Source organism: Camelus ferus, chromosome 6 (genome assembly GCF_009834535.1).
Source record: "Camelus ferus isolate YT-003-E chromosome 6, BCGSAC_Cfer_1.0, whole genome shotgun sequence".
In the NCBI taxonomy this organism is placed as follows: domain Eukaryota; kingdom Metazoa; phylum Chordata; class Mammalia; order Artiodactyla; family Camelidae; genus Camelus; species Camelus ferus.
The window spans coordinates 42,649,219-42,670,349 of NC_045701.1; the positions used below are offsets into that span (position 1 = coordinate 42,649,219).

The 21,131-nt window shown below is 32.7% G+C and overlaps 1 protein-coding gene across 5 annotated transcripts in view; it reads left to right on the forward strand.

The window, feature by feature from the left end:
* MIPOL1 (mirror-image polydactyly 1) overlaps positions 1-21,131 on the forward strand; it is a 245,574-nt gene that overhangs the window by 157,756 nt on the left and 66,687 nt on the right. For all 5 annotated transcript variants that reach the window (XM_032481908.1, XM_032481911.1, XM_032481910.1 and 2 more), the window contains one exon: positions 13,345-13,439. In XM_032481908.1, the coding sequence (XP_032337799.1) occupies positions 13,345-13,439 (95 nt within the window). The remainder of the gene's footprint in view (positions 1-13,344; positions 13,440-21,131) is intronic.

The following is a 21,131-nucleotide window of genomic DNA, read 5'->3' on the forward strand; positions in this document are numbered from 1 at the left end:
ACATATCAGTATAAACGACTTTCAAAGGTATAGTCAAGAAGTCTTGGGAGCCTGAAACCTAATGGGATCTATCTAGCAGCAAATTTAAGGTCAAGGTAGTATCTTCTGAGATAGAGTTCATTCAACAGTAAAGATAGAGCCTCCACAGTCTGAATTAATGGACAAAGAAATGGTTCAAAATAAATATGTTAAATCACTTATGTCTTAAAAATTGAATGTTATTATACACTAAGAGTAAAAAAGTACAAAAAGGAGACTTTAAAATAAATGACAACGAGCAGAAAAAGAACTCGAAATTGGAGTAAACTGTGTCACCTTTCGAATCATCACGGTAGGATATAATGGCTTATTTAAAGTTAGAGAAGAGATTGGCAAAGTAGTTAATGCACAGACTCAGGATTATTTACTGAAAAGGTAGTTAAGAGTTCTGTACTCAAATTCTGGTTCTGACAGTAACTTTTTATAACCTTAAAAACTGAAAGGATTTAAGTAAATAATTTCCTAACAAATGGTTCTGCCACCTCATGGATTTTTTTTTTCCTAAAGTGTTCACACTGTTGAAGGTAGTTATGGGGAATGTTTCAATTTCTACTTTTCAGCATTTGTCAATTCAATAATTATTTACATGTTCTTTACCCCTTTAAAATAAGTGAGGCCATGATAACCTCTATTTGTTAAATTAGAGTATGTGGCAGTTATTGAAGATCAGACATATGACAAGGGTATGACAGACACAGTTTATCACTCAACTATGCTAGCTGCTGTAGTGATTCTGACCATTAAACTGTTTTCAATAGTTTTCATTATTTTATTGTAGAACAGAATCTGTTGTTTAAAGATAAGAAGCAAAAGAAACACTAATGATGTCAAACAAGTTAATAAAGAGCTTAAAGGTGATGATATTGGAAATATTGTTAGAGTGGCTGTGTCCAAAATTTTACTTTACTTTTCATATATTTGGAAAGATTAAGATTTTAGACTAGACAGCCACGTAGTGGGTTGTTTTCAGAGAAGGGCTTGCAAGTAGCAGTCTGAAAACTTCTCTTGTATCTTTTCTATTTAAAAGCAATTCAGGAAAATTATTAACGTATTAAATAAGTAAATCCAGTTAATGTACCAAATGTAGGAGTTCTAAACTTTAAATTAGAAAAACAGTTTGGTCTACTTCTGATGGCATAGTATGTGTTAAATTTCAATACAGGCTTTTCCTTTCTGAAGTGTGGCAAAAAGATACTGTGGGGACCCTCATGCTGCTAACCTGCCAGGTCCTGGACAGACTCTAATTCATGCATTGCTAGATTCACAAAAAATAGAGGAAATCTTCCAAACATTTTACTTAACCAAAAAACTGGGAGTTAATCTAGAGACACTTCCCTCTACAGTAGTAAGCAAACCAGTGGTCCACAGCTGCTCCAGGGGCCAACATCTATAGAAGTATTTTGATCTTCAGTTGGGATCCCAGTCCTTAGACCAGCAGCAAGACTAGGAAGCTGAGCCAGAAATTCCAGTATTAATCCAGGCTTCTTGAACTTTATCTAGGAATTGTCTCCCCTGGCTCCCTAATGAAACAGACACAAGTCCTCCTCAGAGAAAGGCATTCTCAATTTAGCATAGCACAATTCCCTTAACTTACTATCAGGAAAAAATGAATTCACAACCAGAATCAAGCACATGAGGAAGAAAACCATTATAAATGGCAGTCAACAGACACAATGAACCCAAACAGAACACACACACACACAAAGACAACAATGAAGTCATCTAAAGAATATGGAATAGCTATGTATGAAATGCTTCAGTGAATATTTAAATAGAGTATGAATCACAACCAAGAAAAACAGAAGTGTTTTCTAGGAAACATAAGGCAAACCTGAAAAAGAATCACAGACAAGTTCAAAAAAAAAAATACTATAAATATTTTGAAGTGAAACACTCTAGAAGTTAAAATCAGATTATACACAGCTGAAGAAAGAATTAGTGAGCTGGAATACATGAATTGGAATATATCCAAAAAACTACCTATAATACAACATTGATATATGAAACAAAAATTAGGAGATTTAGGATAAGAGTTCAACAAACATTTAATTGGTCTCCCAAAAGAGAAGAATACAGATAATCCAGGAAAGGCATTTTTAGAATGGAAAATGACATAATTTTCTAAAACTGATGAAAGATACCTATTCATAGCAAGATAGAAAGAAATACACAGCAGAGAGGTAAATAGCTCAGTAGTAGAGCTCATGCTTAGCATTCATGAGGTCCTGGGTTCAATCCCCAGAACCTCCATTTTTAAAATTTTTTAAATATAAAAAAGAAATACATACCTAATCACATCATAATGAAATAGAAGAATTCTAATATTAAAGAGAGAATCTTAAAAGTAACTAACTAAAGGGAAGATGGATTACTTTCAAAAGAACATCAATTAGACTTAAGGTAATTTTTCAACAAAACAGTGGAAATCACAAGACATTGGAATAATGCTTTCAATGTGCTGAAAGAAAATAACTACCAATTTAGAATTATATACCCAGCATATATATCCTCCAAGAATGAATAAGAAATAAACACATTTCAGACAACTGAAAATTGAGTTAGTCCTATTCAGCTTTGTATTAAAGAAACTAACTTTAAGGAGCTGTGTTTAAACAGAAGGAACATAATTCTGTAAGGAACCTCTCAGGAAGGAATGGAGCACAAAAAAGTGATAGATATAAATGAACATTGATTCAATAAAATAATATTAGTAATGTTCTTTGACATTTAAACTTAAATAAAATGAAGTATAATTTTGAAAAAAACTAATAAATTAGGTGGAAAGTATATAGAGCTAAAGGATTTTAGGCCCTCTCATTATCTAGGAGTATTAATATTAGATTTTTGATAAGTCAACTTGTATCTTGTAATTTCTGGGATGGCCATTAAAAGAATGTAAAGGAATTATAACATTCAAATAAAGAAGGGGAGCTAAGAAAATAAAAAAAATCTGAACTATAACAAGAAAAGGTGATTTTGAAGGTAAAAAGTAACAGAATTAGCAGGACAAATAGAAATCACAAGATGAGATTATATATTTAGCCCAAATCTAGTGGTAATTCCATTAAATGTAAAGAAGATCAAATGTTCCAGTTAAAAGATTTTTAGACTTGAAATAAATACAGGTAGTCTTCATTTTACTGTACCTTGCTTTATTGTTCTTCACAGATACAGCATTTTTTACAAATTAGAAGTTTTTGGCAACCGTTTGTCAGGCAAGTCTGTCAGCACCACTTTTCCTAGAGCATTTGTTCACTGTGTGTCTCTGTGTCATATTTTGATAATTCTCAATATTTCAAGCTTTTAAATTATATTTGTTATGGTCCTCTGTGACCAGTGATCTTTGATGTTACTGTTGCAAAAGGATTAACAACTCACAGCTCAGATAATGGTTAGCATTTTTTAGCTATAAAGTATTTTTTAATTGAGGTATGCACATTGTTTTTTTGACCTAATGCTATTCACACTTAATAGACTACAGTATAGTATAAACATCCATTTATATGCACTGGGAAACAAAAAAATTCATGTGACTCGGTTTATTGAAATATTTGCTTTATTGCAGTAGTGTGGAACCGAACTTGCAATTTCTCTGAGGTATGCCTATATGCTGTTTACAGTATTCACATCTAAGCCTAGGCATGTAAAAAGAAACAGGGATTAAAATGATATTTAAAAGATATGCCATGCAAACACTAATAAAAAGAATGCTGTTGAAACTCTATTGTCAGGGAAAATACAATTTAAAATTACAAGATTTCTTAATTCATTTGTTTTGTTTTATATACAATAATGAGATCATGGCTCACTGACAAGATGGTTTCCTGCAGCAATGCAGTGCTACTATGCAAGAGCATGGTTGCCAAGTAACCACTATTAACTCCTTTTTTCCTTCCTATCGTGCCTGAAGAACCTGTTCTAGAACAGTATGAATTTCAGGTATTTTATTTCATTGCCCCCAGAAACATGTTCATTCTGGACAGATCAAGTGTACTTTCAGTGGTTACCATTTCCCTTCTTCAGGTATTAACTGAAGGCTTATAAAGACCAACAGATACTCTGGGCTTTATGTAAACCTGTAGTCTCTGGCATTCTAGATACATAGTTGGCAAGCTGTGGCCTGGACCAGCTGCCTCAAACATAACCATGTTTGCCCATTTACATATTGTCTATGGCTGTTTTCACTCTATGACAATAATTGAGTAATTGCAACAGAATCTTTATGGCCCAGAAGTCTAAAATGTTTATTATCTGGTGCTTAATGACCATGCTTTAAGACTCCCACATGGCTTGAACTTGTCTTTAAGCCCAATTCCTTCTCACCTTATTGACCTGTTACTTGATGTAATGCTGTTCCTTACAGACATTTCTTACAGACATTCCACAGTAATTTCACATCAGAGGTCTAATAGTGTCTGTTGTACAACTTACATACTTGTTCACTTTGATATGGCTGTATCATATAGTAAGCTATCTCATTTTATCACTGCATAAGAATCCTATGAGATGAATATTATCACCCCCATTTTACCAATGAGAAAACTGAGGTTCATAAGCTCTAACTAACTCAGTCATAGAACTAACTACTGGAAGTCAAACCCAAGTTTGTTCTTAATTACTGTGGGCTACTCTCCTTCTGACGTACTTCTGTCTACCCTCCCTTTCTCTGTTTCATGGATTCTGCTCACTGCTCTTGGGTCACTGTCTGCCTGTGAATGTTTTTATTTCTCTTTTCATTACAATTACAGACTATTTTCTTCCCTCTCTCATGTCAAACTATAGATCACTAGACAGTGCATAAATAACTGCTTTTGAGTCTAGAACCTCATCATCCTTGGTTTGAGAGACATTACTTGAAGACAGAACATAACAGCCTCTGAGGAGTAACCTTTAAAAAGCAATGCACTGTGGCTATGACTGTGGTGAGCAGTCAGTCTTCCTGTGAAGGGAGGTGTGATTGAAATCAATCATTAGCATGATACACCACATCAACAAGAGAAAGGACAAAAATCACATGATCATCTCAATAGATGAAATCAATCATTTTTATCTTTCTGTTATAGTAGCTTCTAATTTTTTAAGATATCCTTTTGCAAGGTATTTAGTTATGTTTCTTTACTAGGTTCATAACCTGCTTCTGAGGTTAAAAAGTCAAATACTAGGATGGTTATAGTCATACTGTTTGAGCAATTGTGTAATTAGTATTGCTTGAAAACATGTAATTAGATATCTTACAGATGTGTTTAGTAGCATAACACAGTTTATATATTTATGGTTACTCTGTAAAACAATTATATTGAAACAATTAACATACATATTATCCCATACTGAAATGTGGTCTTGAATGGTAGAATAAGGAGTGTTTTTCCGGATACTTGTATTCTAATTTCAGCTTTCCTTCTAACCAGCTATGAAACTTTGAACAATTTCCAAATGTTTTCATAAACATGTTGTAATAGGAACAATTTCCTTACCTATAAAAATAGAGGACTGTATTACCTCTGAGATCCTTTTCATATCTAACATTATTTGGTTCTGTGATTTAATTTGTACTCTATGTTTCTTTATTTAGCAGATATCACACATAAGATCAAACACCTCTGTTCTCTGATAAAAACAGATTTCCATTAATGGTCTTGGAGTTACCAAAGGAAGGCTTAACTGTATCAGACTATTACAATTAAAAACGCATTCAAACCAAACAGAACAAGATTTTAAAAGATTTGTCCACAATATCCATTACAAATAGTGTTCAGTGATGTGAATAGTGCAGTCTGTGTCTATTATTCCAAATTACTACATAAAACAATGTAGTTCATTTCTAATACAGCAATAGTACAAATGGTTGTCCTATTAAGATGGTATTGCTCAAGACAGATACAATTTAAGAAAAGTATTTTAGTCTAAAGAAATTTAGTTATAAGATAAACCTAACATTAGTTAGCAAACTTTTTCCAGTCACTTAAGGTAAGTAAGTTCTGGGGAAGTGGTAATATACAGCATAGTAATAATAATATTGCATCGTACATTTGAAAGTTGCTAAGAGAGTAAATTTTTTTAATTGAAGTATATTCGTTTTACAATGTTGTGTCAGTTTCTGGTGTACAGCATAATAGTTCAGTCATAAAAATACATAAATATATTTGTTTTCATATTCTTCATTATAGGTTACTACAAGATATTGCATGTATTTCCCTGTGCTATACAGTGTAAACTTATTGTTTATCTATTTTATATATAGTAGATAGTATCTGCAAATCTTGAACTCCCAATTTATCCCTTCCCTTCTCTCCCCTCCCCAGTAACCATCAGTTTGTTTTCCATGTGAGTCTTTTTCTGTTTTGTAAATAAGTTCATTTGTCTTCTTTTTTAGATTCCACATGTAAGTGATATCATATGATATTTTTCTTTCTCTTTATGGCTTACTTCACTTAGAATGACATTCTCCAGGTTCATCCATGTTGCTGCAATGGCATTATTTTATCATTTTTATGACTGAATAATATTCTATTGTATAAGTATACCACAGCTTCTTTATTCAGTTATCTCTTGATGGACATTTAGGTTGTTTCCATGTCTTGACTATTGTAAATAGTGCTGCTGTGAACATTAGAGTGCATGTATTTTTTTTTTTAATGTAAGAGCATAACTTTTTATTCAACAACTAGTGTCAGTTTAAGTGGAGCCAAGAAATTGGAAATTGTAACAGAAAAGAGGGAGAATAAATTTTTAATCCTATATCAAGGACAATTGCTTACTCATTCAACTATTAATAACTGCTCAACAACAAGTATTTGTTGAGCACGTTCTGTTTGTGACACCAGTACTAGGTGCTAACGACAAAATAGTCATGATAAAATTTCTGACTTGAGAGCTTGGTTGAGTGGCTGTCACTCTTAACTATTCTGTGAATGATACTTGATTTTTTTTTAAATACCAAAGTGGTAGATGGATTCCCTATCTCCAAATGCTATTTTAAAATTCCTACTAAGAAAATAATAAATTATAGTATCAGATTGGAGGTAGACTTTGATTTATTCACTGTTTCTTTCCTTCCCACTTCTTCCAGAAATTTTGAAAATTAAGAAAATACATAATATGGAAGACAATGGTGAAAAATTGATAAACCATGGCTATACCCTCACTCCAACCCCAATATAATAATTTCCTAATGTTACTTTCCAGTTGTTGACTACCTAAGTAGGTATTTTCACATGCATATAATCATAAAGCAATTCCATTTTCTAGCCTGCTTTTTTCATTGAATGTGATATATAAATATACTTTTAATTAATAGGTTTTTTAGAACAGTTTTAGGTTTACAGGAGAATCAGGCAAAAGTATAGGGAATTCCCATATGACCCTCTCCCTCCACCCAGTTTCCCCTATTGATATCTTGCTTTAGTTTGGAGCACTTGTTAAAATTGATGGGCCAATGCTAATACATTGCTGTTAAAGTCCAAAGTATACATTGGGGTTAGCTCTTTGTACATTTGTTCTTCAGTTGATGAATGGATAAACTGGTATATCCAGAATATTATTCAGTGATAAAAAGAAATGTGCTATCAAGCTAAGAAAAGACATGAAGGAACTTTGAATGCATATTGCTGAGTCAAAAAAGTCAATCTGAAAAGGCTTCACACTGTGGGAGTCCAAATATATGACATTTCAGAAAAGACAAAACTATGGACACAGAAAACAAAATCAGGTGTTGCCAGGGGTTAGGTAGGAAGGAGAGATGAGTAAGTGGAGCACAGGGTTTTGTAAGGCAGCAAAACTATTCTTATTCTGTATGATACCATAAGGGTAGATACATGTCATTAAAAGTTTATCAAAACCCATAGACACATAAATATTTTTATACTTCTAATAGTTGTATAAAAAGTTGTATAGCAAGGGTGCATGTATCTTTTTGAATTAAGGTTCCCTCTGGATGTATGTCCCAGAATGGGATTGCTGAATCATATGGTAAGTCTATTTTTAGTCTTTTGAGGAATCTCCATACTGTTTTCCATAATGGCTGCACCAAACTACATTCCCACCATCAGTATAGGAGGATTCCCTTTTCTCCACACCCTCTCCAGCATTTATCACTTGTGGACTTTTGAATGATGGCCATTCTGACTGATGTGAGGTGATATCTCATTGTAGTTTTGATATGCATTTCTCAGATAACTAGCTACATTGAGCATTTTTTCATGTGCCTATTGGCCATTTGTATGTCTTCATTGGAGACTTGCTTGTTTAGGTCTTCTGCCCATTTTTGGATTGGGTCGTTTGACTTTTTTTGTTATTAAGTTGTATGAGCTGTTTATATATTCTGGAAATTAAACCTTCATTGGTCTCATTATTTGCAAATATTTTCTCCCATTCCGTAGGTTGCTGTTTTGTTTTGCTTATGGTTTCCTTTGCTGTGCAAAAGCTTATAAGTTTAATTAGGTCCCATTTGTTTATTTTTGCTTTTATTTCTATTGCCTGGGTAGACTGCCTTAGGGGGACATTGCTAAGATTTATGTCAGAGAATGTTTTGCCTATGTTTTCTTCTAAGAGGTTTATAGTGTCTTGTCTTATGTTTAAGTCTTTAGGCCATTTTGAGTTTATTTTTGTGTATGGTGTGAGGGAGTATTCTAACTTCAGTGATTTACATGCAGCTGTCCAGTTTCCCAACACAATTTGCTGAAGAGACTCTCTTTTTTCCATTGTATAGTCTTGCCTCCTTTATCAAAGATTAATTGACCCAAAGTCTGTGGGTATTTCTGGACTAAGAGAATAAATCTAAAAACTTTTCCTCACAGGAAAAGAATTTGTAATCATGTCAGGTCATGAATATTAACTAAACTTATTGTGGTAGTTATTTTGCATTATATACATACATCAAATCGTTGTTGTACACCTAAAATTAACGTTATATGTCAATTATATCTTAATAAGACTAAAAACACAAAGAGATAAAGGAAAGGTACGACACACACAGACACATGCATATCCCAAAATTCTGTATGTTGTGGTATAAGGGAGAAATATGTACTTTTGACTAAAGAGTCTTGAATTTGTATTTGAGTTCTTTCAGTCACTAGCCTCTTATAAGTTGCTGAATGCCCATGAACCTCAGTTTTATCACTTACAAAATAGGGATACTAGGAATTTTAGGTTGGTTGTGAGGATAGACTACAGTAATATATTTCAAATACTTGGTATAATGTCCCATAGAAGGCCTTCAACAAGTGGCATTACTATTGTAGTTAAGGACAGATGTTTCTAGGTTTTATCAATTTAGGGAGTACATTTGACTGTTTCTTTATAATGTGTATAACTTAATAGAGTACATAACTTTTAAAGTATATAAACACACACACTTATCATGGGACCAATCAATTGTACTCCTCAGTGTGTTTACATAAGAGAAATGAAGGCATATTTCTACAAAATAACCTATGTGCAAATATTTATAGCAGCTTTATTAAAATTGCCAAAAACTGGAAACAATTCAAATGTCCATCAACTAGTGAATGAATATACAAATTATAGTATATCTGTGCAGTGGAATACTACTCAGCAATAGAAGGAATGAACTATTGAGACATATAATAGTATGAATGAATGTTAAAAGCATTAAATGAAAGAAGCCAAGTTCAAAATGCTGCCTACTATATGATATTTATATGACATTCTAGAAAAGGCAAAACTATAAGTATAAAAATCACATCCATGGTTGCCAGGGGCTGGATGTAAAGGAAGGGCATTGACTGCAGTGTTGCATGAGGGAACATTTTAGGGTAATGAAAATATTCTATATTTGTTTGTGATGGTTATTACATACATGACTGTATAAATTTGTCAAAATTTACATAATTATGCATCCAAAATGGGTGAATTTTTTTTATTTTGTGTAAATTATAACTCAATAAGCCTACCTAAAAATATTCACCCGTGTGTATACTTACGTGTGTCATGCAAGCTTTACTTCAATAAAATTTTTACCTAAAGATACAAATTTTTTAAAGTATTATGCTTGTGTAAAATGTTTACCTAAATCTGTGACAACATACAGCTGTCTCTCGTTATCTGCAGGGGATTGGTTCTAGGACCCCCACAGATACCAAGATCTGTGGATGTTCAAGTCCCTTAGTCAGCCCTCCAGTATCTGTGGAACCCCAGGATACAGAGGGCTGATGGTATATAGAAATTCTGACTCACTGTAGGCTTTGCTCAAAAAAATATTTTAAGTGTTTTCATTAAAAATTTCAAGGTAGAATATAAATATATAGATTCAAAACAGTACAGCAAAATGGGGAATATAGATATTTTAATTCAGTATAAGGAGAGAAAAAAGAAACAAACAAAAAGATACTCAACATGAAAAAATATGTAAAAATAAGTCCATATATGTATGTAATCACAGTGTACTGCACATGTTCAGTGTGTGAAGGTAACTATAATCAGAATAGATACATGTATCAATACAAATAAGAGTCAAAAGTATAACTGTGCAGAAAAGTCATTGTCTTTGAACGTGTAGACTATCACTTATATAGTTTAGAAACCTGTAAACAATTAGATATATTATCTGTAAGTATGTATCTATTATAGTAAAAGTATACAGTATTCTTGAAAATTATCAACCCAATCATGATGAAATTCATGGAAATGTTTGTTTCACTTTGGGGGTAGGATGGGAGGAAGGAAATGTGGCTAGTGAGTGCAACACATGGGTTGGAGTGGAGGTTTTTTTAGTAATACTAAGCAAAAAAGCAAAAATTCTTTTTAATTTAAAACAAGATTTATAACTGTATAAAGAGTGCCATCTATATTGTAAATGCATGTATTTAGTTGCAAATATACATATATGCTTGTATGGGTAATTGGAAATCTCAGGAGAGGATTCATAGTACTGAAGATTTGGGGTGGGAGATTTGCAAGTAATTGCCAAAAATATGGGAAATACTTTGCCAGAAAAACAGGAAAAGAATCTTGTTTGCGTTAATGTTTTTGAGATGAACTTTATTTTTGACTTGTAATATGATGGAATTATATGATATTAATAATGAAAGTAGGAAATGCAATAGAAGTAAGGAGCACATTTAAATTAGTTAAATTTTCTTACATTGCATATACAATAAATCCAAATCAAACTTGTCTAAGCTAAAAATAAATGATTTTTGTACCCAGAAAGTCCAAGAAATGGATCTGGATCTGTCTGGTATAAGGGGATGCAGGACAAATGGTGTCATCAAGATTCAGTTTTCTTCTAGAGCTGGTGGGATGGGGTACTCTGAACAGTCTAGATCATTTGTACCTGGGGTAGAAGGGAAAGAAGTTCACCCTAGCCACCAGGACTGAACAGGATCACTGTGGCAGAGGGTAAGGGCTTTCCCCACCCCGCCCACGCCCAGAAAAAATGTTGACCAGATAAGCATATATCTGATAAAGTGGCGGAAGGAGCTTGTAAGGCCAGAAAGTTTATAATAGCTTTGAACATAGTCACCAGGGCCTAGACATAAGACTAAGCATTTGGAATTAATAAGTGAGTTGCTGTGAAGCCACACCAAATCTTCATAGCCAACTAAAAGTAGGAAGAAAAGTGAAATACTCATTATTACCCAAGGCATGGGAATTTAAGTACAGTTCTCACGATCCCATTTTCATTGTAGAAATTTCTTAGGCAGAATCTTCATTATGGCAATGTCCTGCCAGAATATTGTTGGTTTTGGGTTGGAGGGGAGGTTGGAGGGGGGTTGATTTATGCAAAAGTACCAGGTGCAAAACTTTGAAATAAACAATGTCACATATTTATTAGTAAATTCTCAATCACCTGTCCAGTATTTGATATTCCTTAAATTACATGCAACAGGATGTTTGACATTTTGTAAGTTGAATGTGATACATCCTTTTTTGGGTAATTCTTTTTGACAGTAGATAGCTGGTCTTCCAAGTTACCATTTTAATCACATTATATAGTATACTCGAAAATTGGCAAAGCTGTTAATTATTGGCATAAAAAACCATCCTTAAATGTTTTTTAATAATTTTTGAGAATGTTTCATCTGTAATTCTAGAAAGTGACATGTTAAAAGCAAGCACTCAAAAATCTTAAATTTAATTAAAAAGTAATTCTTAGTTAGAATTTGCTAGCCCAGATAGAGAACAAATTAATTGTTTTAGTGGCTAAGTTTATATACAAATATCTAAACTGCTGCATGTTTATATAATTCTCCATTATTAAAATAGAAAAACAGCATTGTGAAATGTTCATTTATATTGCTCATTAATTTTCCTATGATCAGGATTGCACAATTTGTCTTATGACTTCATTCTTATGCAAGAAAATAAATTCAATGAAATCATATGAGTTCAGCAAAATTAGTGAATTTCCGCCTCCAAACTTTTTATTACTTTTTAATTATTACCATTAATGTAGATTGTGAGGTTTGTGATAACAGTTTGTTCTGTGTTATCTATCAAATACCATTTAAAGTAAAAACTTTTTCATTTAAATAAAACTTTGAATAAACAGAACTGAAATTTGACTTACCAGTATCGTATTTTTAAAGTTTAGTTGATAACTCTTTTTGATTATGCCTGAAATCCAGTGGGAAGGATGGTTGGAAGGTAGCAAATCTTTTAAAATTACTAGTTTGAACCCTATCAAAAAACTGATTACAGGTGCTTTAAATTTTGAATATTATGGGCAGAGAAGAACAATAACATCTGTTGAGTGAAATACCTCTAACATTCAAGATTGCTGCCATTCTCCCTTTAGAGATTTTTTTTTCACTGCAGAAAAGGAATTGAAAAGGTTAAATCATATCTGTAAGAATCAGGATGTAGTCCTATGTGTTTTTTTCACATTAAATATCAAAGATGGCTTAACATATTTAGAACTTTCTGAGTTTCTATTAATAAAGTTAAAAGAAAATCTAGTGATCAGGCAGTGGAGCCACATAAAATTTGTATGTGAAACACCCATTGTGCTTATCTCTGTTCTAGATATTGCTCTGAACCCATGTTCCACATTCTGAATTCTGTGTATAAAGTTAAACATTGCAGAAAGTCATATATCTGATGATACAGATGAATAAGGTTGAAGTTTAGTAGTGAGCAATGTTGGTAAATTTAATACGTTCATGTCTTTAGTATTTTGTTATTAATATAATTGAGTTATTTTGTGGGAAATTATGAAACACTACTGAAAATACTAATAGATTTTAAAACTCCCAGAAATTAAAGACTTCTCTTCACACTATATTACTGTATTTTAATGTATCAGACTAATACTAAATTTCTTAAAATATTTATTACTTGCAGGCAAAGTTGTTAGCTATGCAACAAGCCAGAGAAACCGCAGTTCAGCAGTATAGAAAACTGGAAGAAGAAATTCAGACACTTCGAGTTTACTACAGGTAAAATTCTTTTCAGCCTGGACACGAATAAATGTTACTTTGGGACATGTTTCTACCCAATTTTATAGTGGTAAATGAGGAAATACCTCAATGAAATTGAACATTGTGCACTTAAAACATTTTTGTAGTTTAAAAATGATTCAGACATTAAATATTATTCTACCTTTTTCCTTCCTGCAGTTGGTAAAGGTTAAGTTTAGACTCCCATCAGAATTATAAAATTTACATAACTCTGATTAACCAGTTGTCTAAATGGAGTCTGCTTAGCTCTTGAACTATTTGCTGATGTAAATGGTACCTCTAAAATGATGGTATATGTTTTTCAAATAATACATGAATAGCAGTAGTAACAGCTTTTTGCCTATCAAAATATAAGAAGTTCCTAAAGGAATGCCACTAAATTATTTTTAAGACTTATTTAATTTATGTCCAGGAGTAGTTACAAAATTTAATTCACTAGGTCACATTGGCATTTCTTAATGAAAAGAAATAGAAAATGTCAGAGTGCATCTACTGTGGTAAGGGTAAATTGTTTTGTGATATTTTTGTTTCAGTTTTGTGTTGTGTGAGAGGTAAAATCTTGTATTGAGCCATATGTAAAATATATATTCTCACAGTGGATCATGGTTTTTAAAAAAGGTTTGAAAAATGATGTACAATGCCCTGTATATTCTTTAATACGTACAAAGATTAAAAAACAAAAAAAACCCTCAAGTTTAAAATGTAAGAATGCACTAACTGGGGCTGTAGGTTACTGAAAGATTTTTTCTTAATTTGGTCCCCCTCTCAGAATAATGTTGTTAAGTACATAAGATGAAATTAAATCAAAATCGGTTTTACTGAAATAAAATTAGGAAAGTATTACATCATGACATGTTACTATATACACGCACCATTATTAATACATCAAATAACTAGACCTAACAGCAAGTCTACTAAAAACAGTAATTTCAAAGTAGTGATGACTGTAAATTGTATTCTGGGGATAACTGCAAACACTGAACTGTGACATGAAAATACCAGTGGTTTCTATGGGTGCAAACTCTGAAGAACCACTGATACTACTACTGTAGTTTATTGTCTGTGTTTATAATTGTAGGAAATACTGTATTTACATGAGAGTTAGTGAAAAATAAAGGTGAAAACTTCTTCCTCCCCTCATGTTAAGAACCTATGCTTTGGAGCAGTTACTGACATACAAAGTAATTGGTTATTGTTATGGGCTGAATTGTGTCCCTCAAAGAAATACCTTGAAGTCTTAACCCCTAGTCCCTCAGAATGTGACCTTATTTGGAAATAGGGTCTTTACAGAACTAATCAAGTTAAAATGAGGTCATTAGCATGGGCTTTAACCCAACATGACTGATGTTCTTATAAAAAGTGGGAATTTGGACACAGAGACACAGGCATGGAGAGAAGACTATATGAAGACACAAGGTGAAGACTTCTGTCTGGAGTGATGCATCTACAAGCAAAGGCATGCCAGGAATTGGCAGCAGACACCAAAAGCTTGAAGAGGCAGGGAGGATTCTCCCTTAAAGCCATCAAAGAGGGCACAACCGAGCTGACACTTTGATTTTGGACTTAACATCCTCCAGAACTGTGAGACAGTAAATTTCTATTGTTTTAAGCCCTTCAGTTTGGGTGTTTTGTTACAGCAGCTTTAGGAAATTCATACCGTTCTCAAATATCTCAAGTACCAAGTATGTGTGGTTGATGACTGACTGTGGGAAATCATTTGCTTACAATTAGAATCCATAGGCATTTAAGTTAGCAGAACCCTGATAGTGAATGAAGACATCCCATCCACCCATACTTTTTTGTTTGTTTGTTTTAAGAGAGTGAATATAATAGTCCTTCATCTGTATTTTACACCACTGGATTCTCAGCTGTAGCTGTGTATTTGAATCATGTGAGCCTCTAAAAAGCCTGATCCCCATCCCATCCCAGGCCAATTACATCAGAGTCTCCTGGAGTAGGACTCAGCTATCAGTGTATTTAAAGCTCCTTAGAAATTCCCACGCACAGCCAAGTTTGAAGGCTGCTGTTCTACAAGCACACTTATGTTACGCATTAAATAGGATTGCTTCTTGGTAGAATAATAGAAGCATTTATTAAACCTTTTATTAAGACTTATGAATACTGTGTGATTTGTGCCCAGACCTTGGATGTTGCAGTATGGTATGTAGTAGTTTCACCCCACTGACAGGGAGAGTTTTTATGGAACCTTCTCCTGCCATCCTTGTGAGATAGGACAGCAGGTGCTCTGTTGTTAAAGTGACAGTGTCCAAGAATTCTTAGAGCCATGTGATAATCTTGCATGAACTGACATTCCTTACTGAAAAACAAACCTTGATACCAGTTCTTGACGCTCCTTCTTTTTGCTGAATTGCAGAGGGTTATGAAAGATTTTTCTTTAATTATGAAGCTTAAATATTTATTTTTCAAAGACTTTTTTTCATCTGCATGACTCTAACAGAGTTAAATAACCTCTTCTAAATAAAGGGTTAATGATTACTGGCTTAAAGATAAGCTTCACAAGGACCCCCCTCTCTACTACCTTTTTGAAAGATTGCTGGTAATGTAGCAAAGCTACAGGAACTTGCAGTTAGACAGCCCTGCCTGTGTGACCTTATATAGATGAACCTCTCCAAAACCATTTCCTTTCAGTAAACTGAGAATTATAGTACCTACGTCATAGAATTAACTGTGTAGTCTTAGCACAGTATTTGGCTTATTGATAGTGCTCAACCAATGTTAAGATAAATTTCCTTTTACAGCAAGAAGATGGTGAGGTAAAAGTCGAATAAAAACTATGATATCACTGAAACCAAGGAAGGTGATTTTTTTTTTATAAAAGTCAAATATTGCTAAATGGTTAAGTAAGATAAAGGCAAAGAGTATCCTTTTTATTGGAAATTAAGTAGTCATTAGTAACCTCTACAAGAGTAGTTTTAATACAGTATTAAGTACAGAAGCCAGTTTTTTGTAAATTGAAAAGTGATTTGAGGTAAAGAATCATAGCAGTTGGACCTATAAAGTGATTCTTGAAGAAACTTGAATAAGAAAGTTGTTCATTATAGTTGAGAATAAAGGAACATGGCTTAAGAATTTTGTTTATTGTTTTTGAAAAATGGCAGACACTTGAACATGTTTATGACTTGTTGGAATGAGCCAACAGAGGAAAATTGTTATAGAACAGAATTCCTCCCAAATTAGAAAGAGGTGGAATTTCTAATCTGCAGAAGAGTTTACCTTGAATAGGAGATGGTCTCCTTGTGCTTATAGACAGGAGTGAAGGAGATAAGAATAGCTGTGAATATAAATAAATTTTGGTTCACAAATAATAGTTTCTTTTTTTTAAAGGTACAGGAGACATTCTGTGAGGATATACAGAAATTTATTTTAAATGGATTAGGAGTAAGATCCCTGGAATGTAGAACTCCAGGAAGGTGGAGGCAGTTACCACAAACAACAAAACTTCAATTTCCCAGAATCTCAGATTCTGATTTAAATGAAAGTGAACAATGTTTCTGAACACACCTGAATAGGTGGTGTTTACAAATCCATATGTGAAACACAATTAATTCATAGAGATTTTTTTTTATTATTATTTAAGTTTAGTTGATTTACAATGTTGTGTTATTTTCAGGTGATTCAGTTATTTGTATATTTATATATATATTTTTTCAGATTATTTTCCATTGTAGGTTATTACAAGATATTGAATGTAGTTCCCTGTGCTATATGGTAGATCCTTATTATTTACCTATTTTATATATAGTACTGTGTATCTGTTAATCCCAAATTCCTGATTTATTCCCCACTTTTACCTTTGATAACCATAAGTTTATTTTCTGTGTCTGTGAGTCTATTTGTTTATAAATAAGTTCATTTGCATCATTTTTTAGATTCCACATGTAAGTGATATCATTTGATATTTATCTTTGATTTGCTTCATTTAGTGTAGTAATCTGTGTCCATCCATGTTGCTGCAAATGGTATTGCTTTGTCCTTTTTATGGCTGAGTAATATTCCATTGAGTGTATATACCATATCTTCTTTATCCATTTATCAGCTAATGGACATTTAGGTTGCTTCTATGTTTTGGCTGTTGTAAATAGTGCTGCTGTGTTGTTGAAGATCTTTTCATGTGCCTGTTGGCCATCTTCTTTGGGAAAACATTAAGACCTTCTGTCCATTTTTTGATTGGGTAGTTTGTTTTTTGATATTGAGCTGTGTGTCCTGTTCATATGTTTTGGAAAATAATCCCTTGTCAGTTGCATTATTTACAGATACTTTCTCCCATTCCATATGTTGTCGTTTCATTTTGTTTGTGGTTTTCTTTACTGTGTGAAAGCTTATAAATTTGATTAGGTCCCCCATTGTTTATTTTTGCTTATATTTCTTTTGCTTTGGGACACTGACCTAAGAAAACATTGCCAGGATTTGTGCCAGAGAATGTTTTGCCTGGGTTCTCTTCTAAGAGTTTTATGGTATCATGTTTTATATTTAGGTCTTTTAAACCATTTTGAGTTTATTTTTGTATTTGGTGTGAGGGAATGTTCTAAGTTCATTGATTTACATGTGGCTGTCCAGCTTTTCCAGTACCACTTGTGGAGGAGATTGTCTTTTCTTCGTGGTATATTCTTGCCTCCTTTGTTGAAGATTAATTGACCAGAGGCATATGGGTTTATTTCTGGGATCTCTCTTCTGTTCCATTGATCTGTATGTCTATTTTTGTGCAAGTACCATGCTGTTTTGATTACTGCAGCTTTGTAGTATTGTCTGAAGTCTGGGAGGGTTATGCCTGCAGCTTTGTTCTTTTGAGATACTAGTGTTTTTCCTCAAAGTTTTTTGTGTTATAGAGGACAAGGAAAAAGTTCCATTTTTACTGTGAAGAAAACCAAAACTAATTCTGTAATTTTGATGTGTGTGTGTGTGTGTAAAGAACTCATAGATAATGGAATTTTTTAAATAAAGTTTTAGAAAAAGATGCACTTTCAGTTATTCAGATCAATTTTACATATATATATACATACGTAAATACATACACACACATACATAAACATGTATTTTGCCATGTCAAAGAAAGTTATTTTTCAATAATTAAGAACAAATACACTACAAAAAATATAGGAGTAGGACAGTAAGCTAAAGCCAGGAGGAGCAAGTCATTATACAGCTTGCATGTGTTCCAAGAAACAGTAAAAGAATAAGCCTCAAGAGTAAGTCTGGCTGTCAGATTTCCAATAGCCAAAGCAGAGAAGGATGTATGATCAGTTATTAGTTTTAATGGCAAATTAAAATATACTGGTGACTTTCATTCTTCCTTGCCTTTAATTAACCAATTAGTGATACTGAATTTTTTCAAAAATCATTTTCTTTTGCTGTTTTATACTAACAGCTGCTGTGACTACAAGCATTCCTTTTCCCTGAATGGAAATGAGGAATATGGAAGTGTATTTTTCAGAGTTTTTCTGTTTCCTTTGAGTTTTAGAAAACTCTGAGTACTAAGAAAAGGAAATGTAGGCCTTTTGTGTCCATTGGTAGAGTTAAAGACAGGGGCAAGTGAGGTAAATGGGTAGTGATATTAATCTTACCATTATAACTGACTGCTCTTTCACATTAAAGCAGAAAGGATAGCAGGAGAGGGATAGCAATGTGAAGATTTAAAATAAATTTTACTTATTACAAAGTACTATTAGTAAAGTATTTGTATCTCCTTTGTGCCAAATGCTGAATTTATTTGCAATAGCTTCATTACTCTAAATCTAAACAGTTTCATCAAGGAAGAATCTTAAACTTGTAAGAGTTAGATTTGTATTTAATAATGATTTTTTTCCTGCTCTTGTAAACCTGTAATGCTGCATTCCTAAGCTTAGAAGGCATAATAATAACAAACTTTTCTAATCGAGAGAAAGCATAAGTTTCGATGTTTGCTGATTTTATAGTTCTTCCTTATATTTTCTTTTGCTTAAAGAAGGTGTAACTTCAAGTGTGGAGATAAGAATTAGATCCTGTTGTTTGGTGCCAGGAGACTGGGATTTAATATATTTATAATAACAGCAGTTTATGTTTTAAATTTTTGTTATGTTTTGTGTAATTCCAAGTGAGAAGTTGTAATGCCTTTCAGAACACGGTAAATTTCACATTTTAGACCAAAAAAATTAAATAGTATGCTTCATTTTTAAGGTAATATGTTTCCTATAATTTTACTAGTTTTTTTTAATAATTAGATAGAATACTTGTGTTTGATATAGTGAAACCAGAGTTAACATAAATCCTACGTACTGAGTTCATAATATCCTATATTTCAAAGTCATAGAACCATAAAGATAGAGACTATATAAAATATACTCAAAAAGAGAGTGAAATTCTTAATTTTTTTGTCTGTATATATGCTGTTTTTAGTAATCAGAAATATTACTATCACTATGATCTGGTTGGGTTTTTTCTTTTTATGGTGGTGATAGTCTTTCATTGAATCATATGTTCTCTTAGTCAGAATTACACATTGATAAGACAGCAGTGATTATAGCATGCAAAACTCTAGCCATGAAGCAACATTTTTCTCTATGCAAATCCCTCACAGAGAAGGGCTGAACACTCGATCCTGACTCATTAGTTCTATGCTCTAAGCAGTTGTGCTAATTGAACTACCCAATGACAAACATTTTCTTATATCTGTATTTTCTATAGGAATTAACTATCGTGGAGCTATGTTATAGTACTGTACTGCTAAAACAATAATAGAAAGAACAAAAGAATACCTGAATTCTTTCATCTTTGTCATTAATGAAAAAAAAATTTTTTAACATAGGCAAGCTCCAAGCTTTCTTGGTTTCAACTTCTCTAACAGACTTGGGGCTTTCTCTAGTTTTAACATTTTGTAAAATTTATCACCCTTTCATTTGAGGTAGATTAAAAGTTTTTATTTAGTTTCAAGAACTGTCTTCTTACACAACTGAGTTGCACCTGTTTTCAAGGCCTTTACTATTTAAGGCTTCACATTTACTTTTTAAGTCATCGTACATATTTATCGGCAGCTCTGGGATGCAAAACAAAAAGAAAGTTCAAACAAAGTTTAAAAAACAAAACATTAAAGTTTGCATTTTCTATAAGTCCAGTGATCCGGAATATAGTCATTAGAGATTCTTTCCTTCCTCCTCTCAACTTATAGAATGTGACATTTAATAAATTACTTAACTTCTGAATGTCAGTTACTTCACCTATGAACAAGTAATATCTGAGCTGCTTATTATAAAGATCAATGATGTGATATATAAGAATGTTTTTTGAAAACTGTATTGTACTGTGAAAAGGAAATATATTAAAAGTATCATTGATCAGATTACTTTAAAAGTTTTTGCTTTATTGACATATAAGACAACAATTAGTAAAGAGGCTATTTCTACCAAAATATTTTGTCTTACATGACTTTGTATCCAGGACATTTTTCACATTATTTAGTTTCACTGTTTTCTGTGCTTTATTCTAACAGTAAGTTATAAGAATAAAACAAATTCAACAGGTGCTCTCAACTGTTCTTTTTCATTCTATACAATGGCTAAGCTTCCTCTTTTAAGAGCATTTGACAAAATATCTTGCCATTTAATCATTGTGGTTAACAACAGATCCAGAGGTAGAATGGGCTTGCCAATTACAGATCCTAAATTTGCTATCTAGTAA